The sequence below is a fragment of the Dreissena polymorpha genome, chromosome 15 (assembly GCF_020536995.1).
Source record: "Dreissena polymorpha isolate Duluth1 chromosome 15, UMN_Dpol_1.0, whole genome shotgun sequence".
In the NCBI taxonomy this organism is placed as follows: Eukaryota; Metazoa; Mollusca; class Bivalvia; order Myida; family Dreissenidae; genus Dreissena; species Dreissena polymorpha.
In genome coordinates, this window is record NC_068369.1 from 57,592,394 (window position 1) to 57,602,777 (window position 10,384).

General features: G+C 32.5%; 1 protein-coding gene across 1 annotated transcript; it reads right to left on the reverse strand.

Moving 5' to 3' along the window:
- Nucleotides 1-3,826: 3,826 nt before the first annotated feature.
- Nucleotides 3,827-10,384, reverse strand: LOC127860732 (heat shock 70 kDa protein 12A-like). The gene is made up of 7 exons (XM_052398996.1): nt 10,363-10,384; nt 8,864-9,011; nt 7,892-8,043; nt 7,120-7,344; nt 6,829-7,007; nt 6,318-6,452; nt 3,827-6,041 (listed from the first exon to the last, which is right to left on the reverse strand). Exons 1-6 carry the CDS (start codon nt 10,363-10,365, stop codon nt 6,440-6,442), a joined length of 720 nt encoding a protein of 239 aa, XP_052254956.1. The 5' UTR covers nt 10,366-10,384; the 3' UTR covers nt 3,827-6,041; nt 6,318-6,439.

Here is a 10,384-nt window from a genome sequence, read left to right on the forward strand (position 1 = left end):
TGGATTGTTAAGCTTTAAGAAGAGGGACATACATTTGTCTTATAATATGATTTCAATTTAAAACCTAGTTGTTGCCATATTTGATCCAAATTATATACGTTTATTGCACTAATCTATCTTTGTTTTATTGTTTACATGTAGTAGCATGCATATCACACTAAATATAACTTTACATTTAATGATAATTATTCGTCAATAAATGACATAGTCATTAATACATCATGATGGCTGTGTTCAAAGTATATATAAACTTGTTTATGGCTATTGACTATTTTCAGAATGCACTTTACCAAATATTATGGAATAAATGTTTAATGGTGTGTAAAAAATAATTAAGTGGCGCGTAAGCTGCATCAGCAAGAAAAATAAATAAATCTGGTCTTGTATTTATTGCAAGAGACTAGTACTGGTTTAAAATAAAATAAAATTTACAAGACATGACACAGATATACACAGACGCATAAAACGAATAACGTTGGGCTCACCACCTTGGAATGATACATACAATGTCTGGTCTCGCATATGTTGATGTTTTGTAACAAACTTGTAACAAACTAATATGCATATAGACTAATATGTGTGCTTTATTGATGAAGATAGAAAATATAATTACGATGATGATCTTGATAGTTGCATATTGTTACTGTAAGACTGTTTAATGATAAGATTGTAAATCCCCCGTTCACACATAGACGCCGCTTCTACACGATCAAAGCGTGGCCGAAAACGTGACCGATCGTGACTAATCGCAGGAGAAACGAAGTGGAGTCTTCATAAGCGCAGATGATCGCGATAGAGTCTACATGATCGAAGAGCTCTACGCTCTCGCCACCCTTATTTTGAACATGTTAAAAACAAGCTACGTAGCGGGATCGTTGCCAACAAGAAACAAGAATATAAAACAAAGTCGAAATGAAGACCATTATTTGCCAAATTGCTCGATTTAGACTCCGATCGGTCTCGATCCGCCCCTATCCAAACCTTTTTTCAGATCGCGGCTTGATCGGGATGATCGTCGTAAACTCGCAGCTCTGTGAGAACGGGGGTTAGAAAGGTAATTTCAGTAAATAGTTGTTCCTTTTTCAACCTGGGTGGTAGGTATATAACAGGCAATGGGATGTAACACTGCACATGCATTTTATCATGCTTGTAGATTGGCTGAATGCGGTCCGCGCTTTGGCCTTCCTCGGTCTGTTCTCGAGTGTTGGCAGCATTGTAACATTCGTGCTCTACAATTTCATCTTGGAGGAAAAGAAACTCATCCTCTATCTTACCTTTGCTCTTGCGGTTGCTTCTGGTAAGAAAATATAACATGTATTGTTTATCCCGAAAAAAAGTTTCAAAAGTCTCCAAAACGTAAAATAAACCAGTGCCCAATCACAAGTTAAGTAAGACTTTTGTTAGAAGTTCCACATAAGAAGTATATTCTAATAATGAATATGTTTTATATGTTTATTTAAATAATATTGTGTTTGCTGTTTACTGATTGGATAAGCTTAAATAATTCAAAGAAAGTTCTATATTATTTTATTTAAAAGCATTGTATGAGGGAAATGTCCAAAAGATTAGTATGAAATACAGTTGTCAGTAAGCAATGCGGCATTATTTGTAATCAAATCATGAATACGAAGGTACGATTTCGACCTGGTTACCATGTTGTTTTAACAAAACTTAAGATTGTGAAGTAATCATCTCCTTTTTAAACACGATGTAACATTTCGAAACACGACAAAATATGGGTCATTCTTATTCCCTTTTCGCATTTTATTAAATTAAGGCACTCAGCAGTCGTTTTTTCACAACAAATACCGATTTACTTCAGGTTCATTGTAACACACGACCGCTCAACGTTCATGTTTGTTCATATTTTATCATTTCAGGGCTCTTTATGCTGATTGCATTTATAGTATATGTGACATGCGAAACAAAGGACGCGTACTTGGGTGCAGGATTCGGACTCTGCATCGTTGCCTCTATTCTCGGATGGATTGCCACTGGACTTTTGGGCACGTACATGAAGATGCCATGATAATGCTTAAACAATGCTCATGAACACAAGTGCTGGGTTAGAATAACAAGCATCGTATGTTATTATGAGATTTAAGTTTGCTGTAAAGAGATTTTTGAATTTTAAGTTGTTTTCTTCATCTATCTGACTGCCCGTATGTAGTTGCTTCTGTTAACATGAACCATATACTTTTCGATCGATGGAAGCTGTCCTTTAACAGCAATTAGCAAACATGAATAACGTCTTTATAGCATTTCGTAATAACATCAAGACTCTTAACATATGCCAAATTCAAACTGTATTGTCATTGGTTCACGTATCGTGACTTACGACGTTTTGTTGAAACGGTCTCCTGACGCAAAGGAATGAAATATAAAGTAATTTCACGCATTATAAATATAATATTTTTGTGATTGATATAAACGTAAACGATAATTTGAAACTGATTTCGATGATACCTTAATATTGCAGAAATTGCATTTTAAAAGAAAACTACAATGTTCTGCACATCAAATATAATTGTACTATGTGTACTATGAATTATGACCTATCAGAGCTCAAACATGTTAGGCACTGTTATAGTGTATATTTGTGTATGTATGCTGTCATATTTTGAATGTCTATTAATTTAAATTCAATACAAATATCATGATGCAATATGTATTTTTTCATTTCACTAAACCGAATTGATTCCAACTCTATTGGTAATGCTTGTTTTAACAAATGTTGGGTCCGTTTCTGAGAAGAATCAGTTATTGTGTCTCGACAAAAAAACTATTACAGAGTATGGATCGAACCCTGAACGCGAACTTGTTTGTTATGCAACACGATATATCTGTTTGTTATTCGAATAAGCTGTTGTTTGCCCAACAAAAATCCTTTTCATGCTTTTTTTTTTCTCAAACGCAAAATTTATGCGAGATTGTTTAATTTAAATTGTTTTTTTTGTTTGATTGTGTGGCGTGTTTGGTATTTGTTAGAAGCATTTAAAAAAAGTATTTTAAACAGGCAGATAGCTCTAATTTAAAGTAATGTTGAAAAAAAACTTATATATATTCAAGAGGTCCTTATCGACCTATCTTCGAGTTTTTTAGTCAAAACATATAATTAAACTTTTTGAATTTATATGTGTGTTATTTTAAATATATTTAGTTAGTCTAATTTGTGATGTCATTATCATCAAATGAAAACATCACATGTTTCAGTTTGTCATGGTTCTTAAAATCATTCATTTTTCTATCGAATATGTTAATGTGTTTTGTTAGAATTGTTAACGAGTTTAATTATACATGCTTTCAAATACAATAAAACCCATAACAATGAAATTGTTTTCCCTAGATGAACATCAGGTAAATGTTTGTTAGTGTTTGCCAAACGTACATATCCCTCTATCTATTACACCTTATTATTTGAAACATCCAGCATGTCATCTATAGGGGACTATTAATCTCTTGAAAAATTAATAACAATGTTCTGCGCTCGAATAACTTCAGTTTGAATGGATATAGAATTGATAAATTGTGTATGTAGCTTGGTTTCTTTGCTGATCTAGCGTATAATTGGATTTTAAGTCAGTTGTATCCATGCTACTATTAATAAGAAATAATTTAATAGTTTCTAATTTCAGTAGAATGAAGGTATTTTGCTGTAATTGTATTTGTCTATCAAAGAATTAAGTAACAATGAGAGAAAAGTACTTTATACTTCTTTATGCTTCTTTATACATGTAATCGTGCATTCATCACCATGTCGTTTTGAAGGCTGCTTAGCTACATAAAACACGTACTCTTATAACAAGAAAAGAATTCAACAATGCAATATGAATACCATAACATGCACTATTTTCTTTATTTACACTTTTTAAATGAAAACAATAAAAACTGAGTTGTATTGACAGCGAATCTGAACCATTCCATAAACTGTGATTCTATCAAGACAATTAATAAATTTGTAAGACTGAATAACATACAGTTAAATAAAAATATCACATTTCCAATAAAAACAAAGTAAATCATCAGTTATATCATAAGATTAAGACACGAAGCAAAAATATAACGACATATATATATACACAAATAAAACTTGGGGTAACAATACCTAAAATGAAAGCGGCACATTCCTTTAGCCTTAGTAGAACGGATATATTTAATTAGCATTTTGTAACATATCATGATAGCCAGGTTATTTGTAACACGCGAATTAACAGTATATACATGCCAAAAAGGCATTATTTAAAGACATTAAAATACCATTACTTTAAATTATATTAACAAATAAAGTTAACTTATTAGATGTATTCATATTTGCGTATTAATATAATATCCTGTTAAATGCATATAAAGTGCATATGTGAAGTAATTGCTGCAAGCTCAAGACAAATCATTTGCAAAATGATAAATCTGCATAACTGCAAATATATGATCATATACATTAAACATGCGTTACTCATGATAAAGAGTTATAATCGGTTTTTGAAGGGGAAGGTAAATAAAAAAGGATAGATAAGATGGATGTAGTGACAAGTAGTGCAATTGGAAGTAAGATAAAATGAAATCGAGTTAGAGATAATGTCGGACTCATTTGGAACATTATTTCCGTTGCATTGTACATTTTAGAAGCCATATGATGGTATTGAAGTGCATGATTTAATATATTTCTATTAAACAAAAAATCATTCCAACATCCGAAAATCAATATGTATTGTACAATACATTATAAAAAGCAATCCATCGTGATCAAACCAAACAGCAACCCCGAGATTAGGCTCTGTCCGCCAGTTGCAGTTATTATCATTCTACATATATATATATATATATATATATATATATATATATATATATATATATATATATATATATATATATATATATATATGTATGTATTATTTAGTTCAATTTTGATGTTTATGTTGATACCATTCCTATTGTTATAGTCGTACCATAGACGGTGAGATATGTGGTCAAAATCATCACAAGTTGATGCTGTTGGTTTTTTATCATCGAATCTCTTTCATGAAAAAGTTAACACAAATAACACAAAACTGTAGTACAAATAGGTACAGTTATCTTTTGCATTAATGTTGTCCCGAAAGATTTATCGCAAACCTTTTATTCCGGCAAATTAAATGTTGCTTCAGTTTCTTCGCCTGTAGATTTCAGCTTAGCCTTAAGTTTTATTTCGGTTCCACCAAAGTACATTGTCACTTCTGCACTCGAAACGTTCCCTCGCTCATCCTTACAGTTAACATTAAATGAACCGATTGGCAAGCATCCGTCGTCATCCACGTAAATTGGATTCTTCTCTTTTGTTGCAAAGATGCGAGCGTTAAAGGTCGACTGTCCTACTGGTAAATCATATGTCCGTTTTCCAGCCGGCTCATCGGCTCGAATAGACTTGTCAATCTTAACGAGCTTCGAAAAGCAATTTTCAACTCTGCCTTTTCTTGGACCTTCGGATAATACTTTGTCTTGCGAATGCACTAATGGGTTATATTTTCCAAAGACTTTGATTCCATACGTAAATTTAGAAACCCTTGATATGATTTGGTTTTCGTTTTGTCCGAACAAAACTGCGACTCTCAGGACAGCCAAGCCTGCATCAATCGGGATGATAACTTGCATTGCTGGAAAAGCTTCTCGCACTGCATCTTGCAAAAGCGGTGATTCAGAAAACCCTCCAACCATAATAATATGATTGATGGGGTTGTCAACGTACTTTGACAAAATGGATGTCAATTTTGTTATGATATTGTTAACTGGTCTATTAAAAAGAGCTGACAGATCACTCTCTGAACATCTGATTTTTTCGCCGATTACGGTAGTGGTTTTCCCGTACTTTGAGCGCTGAACCTGCTCATTGAATGTGTAACCAGTCATTTCTTTAACAATGTCACGAATGGATATAGGGACGACTATAGTGTACTTTCCGGCAGTGGGTGATTTCTTGCAAGTTCTTTTCTTAAGTTCGAAAGCCCTTGTGATTCTTATGTAATCTTCCATATTTTTGTTTTTTACAGCTCGCATCACATGGCACCCTAACATTCACAAATGATAAAGCTTATAAATACTGAACTTCATGGTATAAGGGCATATTAAATAATGCAAAATGCCTTACACGTTTGAAATACAAATCATTCGAACGTATTTAAAGAAAATTATGTCTTGAATTATTGCTAATGGGAATTTTTCTGATTATTCGAAAATTGTGCGTATGTAGTCAATCACATAAATAAAATAAATGCCGTTGACACATACAAACCACTAGCTATATATGAAAATAAAACGTACACATTCCAAACGTACAAAAGTACCTGCTAAAGTATCAATATAATTCTCGAACTCCTCGTCGACCTTTGTGCCACCCCAATATCCGCCGCTAGCCTTCTCTATCTCTGTCAGTTTCAGATCAGGCGTCACCTCGTGCACTGTTATGTCAACTGTACCGCCTTCACATAATAATACATATAGCGACGCATTAATATATACATAATAAAGTCCTTTCAATCAATCAACATAAGGATTTTTAAGTTTACTTTACATATTTAGTTGAATAACATAATTGGATTGTTAAGACTGAAATACAATTATTTAAAATGACTTAACAATATGCTATTAAAATACATTTAATGGAAAAAACTATAAAAAATGGAAACAACAAGGCGTATCTTTGATGGGTTTAATTTGGATTTGGCTGTTTGACACGGGTGAACAAAAAAACTACGAATGGGTCAAATGACAAATGTTCGTAACGATAAAAATTGAGAAAATCTATTTTTGCAATAATATTTATGTTTGCAATAACATAGTACATAGGCAATATACATGTTTCTCACGTGACGTGTACCTCCAGTATCACAAACAAGGTATCGTGTGCCGGATTTAAAAGTAGAAATGTTTTGAGTTTTGAGGTTTTCGGTCCGTATCATTTTGGCATGGCGACAGTATATAGAAGCAGCCTCAGGTTCCAATGCTAGACTCAGATGTTCTATTTCTAGTCCTGCCTGCAAAACATACTGACGGTACACAGTCTGTAACTGTTTGTTTTTATTAAAATGTTATCAAACGCAATGAGAGCATGATATATATTTATGTCCATTCAAAGCTATTACATACCTCTTGAGCCGAAGTTCTCATGAACTGTTTGGCAGGTTCATCCCATATTGCTGGTACGGTCAAAACCCAATGAATGTCACTTGTGTTGAATTTTCCACATATACTCCTACTCAGGTGATCATAAAAATCGTCTCTCAAACATTTAATCGACAACGAAAATACTGTTAACGCTTTAAGTTCTTTTCCTGTCTCGTCTTTCAACATTGTTGATTGTGCAATGCTCTCCTGCATTTAAAATAATAAGCTGTACATGGTAAAGCATGTCAAATGAATCGTGTTTCAATTCTAAATAACTTGTGTATCAATGGAGTGTTGTTCAGTTAATCGTGGATATGCGACATTACCATCAAGTTTTACATTACAAAATTGTTTTAATATTTACATATTTATTTATAAATAATTATATTTTGGAATCTTAGGGAAGCGAAATTACAACTCAAATATAAAGGGAATTGTCCACAACTTTGCAAAATGACTATAAAAAATAATTTGTATAAACTCTAACAGCAATACATAAACTATATTTCTAAAAGCAACATAACTCCCCTGGCAAAACAAACAAACGTATCTGATTGTTTTAACCATTCAAATTCAAAATCGGTAGATGTATGAAACCCTTGATACATTTTTCATCGACAGTTTGTAAAATATTAGTAAACCGTTACGCACAGTAAATCAAAAGCTTAAATGGTCAGCGATAAAAAGTAGGTGTTTGCTTCCAAAGCCCCAGTTTCGAATCCCGATTGACGCTTTTTTCCCAAAACAGAATTACCTGCGCATCATATAGCTTCATCTTAAATCTTCGGAAAAAATACCAATCTTTGTGTATCTCGTCGGCAGCTAGCTGGGTATACCTATTTTCAGCGTCGTATCCAAAAGTATCTACGGTTTTGCCGTCCGGTTTTATAAGTATACATGTAGGTGCTAATAAAGAAATAATAATTATAATTATTTGTTTCTGTTCGATCTTTGCTTTTGTAATATTGTTAAATCAACTATTACTCTTGCTGAATAGTGTCGTGATTTTAGTGGCATATTGATTCTCATATATTCACAAACGGTTAAATTAAAACTATATACCTGCAATTTCGTTTCTCAAATCTTATTTTGAAATCACAGTCACTTGATTCATTTCCGTGCATATCCAATACTCAGAAATTAATTAATTCATATTCGCATTATCATTTTCTTTTAATAATTCGCTCGAATATTGGTCTTTTTTTCAACAATTAAGGCGATTATATTTTTAATAGCTGCCAATTTTCATGCAAATCTAAGCTAGTAAAATTTGACTTTTGTATAACGACTTCTTCCTGATATTGCATCACGATGATGTAAACTATAAAACTCTGGGATGCCCGGATTTAAATCAAAGATGAGTTCGATGCTTGTTTAAGTTGAATTTCATCGTGCCTTAACAAGTTGCAGTACTGTTGCTCGGATTTGCAACCATTGTGTAGATAACTGATAATTTAATTTAATTGAATATAAATTGTGATGCTTATGATTTATTAGCTATGTTTAAACCCAAAAAGCAATCGATTGACCTTTCTATGGCGGTTTTATTTATTCGTTTATGTTTTACATGTCTTATCTTCACGTTCTTTTACATTTGTTGTGTGTCTCATTGTTTTTACATAAATGTAAGTTCCTCTTTTTTATGTACTATGTTACTCGTTTACTGCTATGTACCTTATTATGAAATTCCTATAATTACAAAAGACCATAGATATATGAAACTTACTTTTCAATGAAATCATCTGATCACTCGAATTCCACTGTGGAGCAAAGATTTTGGTCGGATCCGTTGCAAAGTCATCATGTGTAGAATATGCCCAACCAGAGAAAGTTGTCCCAAAATCTATACCAACCACAATCAGAGCCATCTTCGACATTCCGAAGAAAGAAGGCATTTTCATCTTTTACACATTTTTTTCATGACTCAATTCATGTTTAAGTGTTTTTAATAGTACTCATTGTTTTATTATCTTTGGGGAGTTAGTGACATTCCCACAGCCGTATATGTTGAATGACAACCACGGCATTATACGTTTGCAGCATTTAGAAAGTTTATATTAATGTAGCAGATTACACAAGGTCACTGTCATAAACATTACAAAATCAACGCAAAACCGATCTCAAATGTTCTCATTTTTCGTGCAGTTATTTAACGTTGAACCAATTAGTTCCATTTAAATTTCTATTTTAATAAATAATTTGTGAGTGAGCTTAAGGTATTATCACTCCAATGGGACATTTTGATTTTATCTTCTTTCTTCGCATATTTCTTGGCGTTATTTTATTCGGCATTAAAGTTTAAATACAATTCATCGTACAATTTCGTTTTTGGACATTTTAAGTTGTCAACCCTAAAAAAAAGTTTTTTCCCTTTTTTTCTGAACCACTCACTCTCATTAATCCAACTATTGAACAAACAATATTTTTTTATTAATAGATAAATGCATTATATATACAAATATGATAGATTATAGCATGTGAGAAAAGGAATAAATAAAATATAAACAAACAAGTGATGGCATCATCCTTCGGAAAACGAGAAATAATACAATCTCTTGTCACAAGTCTTTTTTAAAATAAATTTTCAAAACAAAAGTGACAAAAGGAAATTACAATATTTGAACATAGATTTCATCTACAATATATGCTTGAATGAAAAAAGAGAAACAAAAAGGGGAAAACCAGTGAAAACAATGCCATCCAATAGTTGACTTTTATCATTAACTCTCCAGTAACATTAATATGAACAACAATAACACTTTCATTATTCTTTCTCTTTAAAGATAGCACATTGCTTCTTTTTTACACACCCAACCTGTCAGGTACAGTGTCGGCCATCTTTGCTGTTATTTTATTTAGCCTGCGGATCCTACATTTAGTATTTCATAGCGATATTTATCGAATATTCGTAGGTTTCCGCACATACCAGGAAAACGTTTGGGCTAACGGATATTTACGAGGAAAGGCGATATTGCACGAAGTTCACTTCGTTAATTTAACAAAGGTGCATTCTACTTTAAGGCAGCAAACAATTTGATTGATGTTGCTTATTATTATTATTTCTATTCTGCTTATGCTCCATGGTGTTTTTATTCATTCGTAAACACATAAGTTTCAAACAAAAATCTATTGTATTTATTTGTTGTGCAAACAATTTTGAATATTGCATTCTGGATAAAACCCAGGCGCACCTGAGAAAAGGCTTTGAAAATATTTTGCACTCACCATATCACGTACCGTCTGTGGT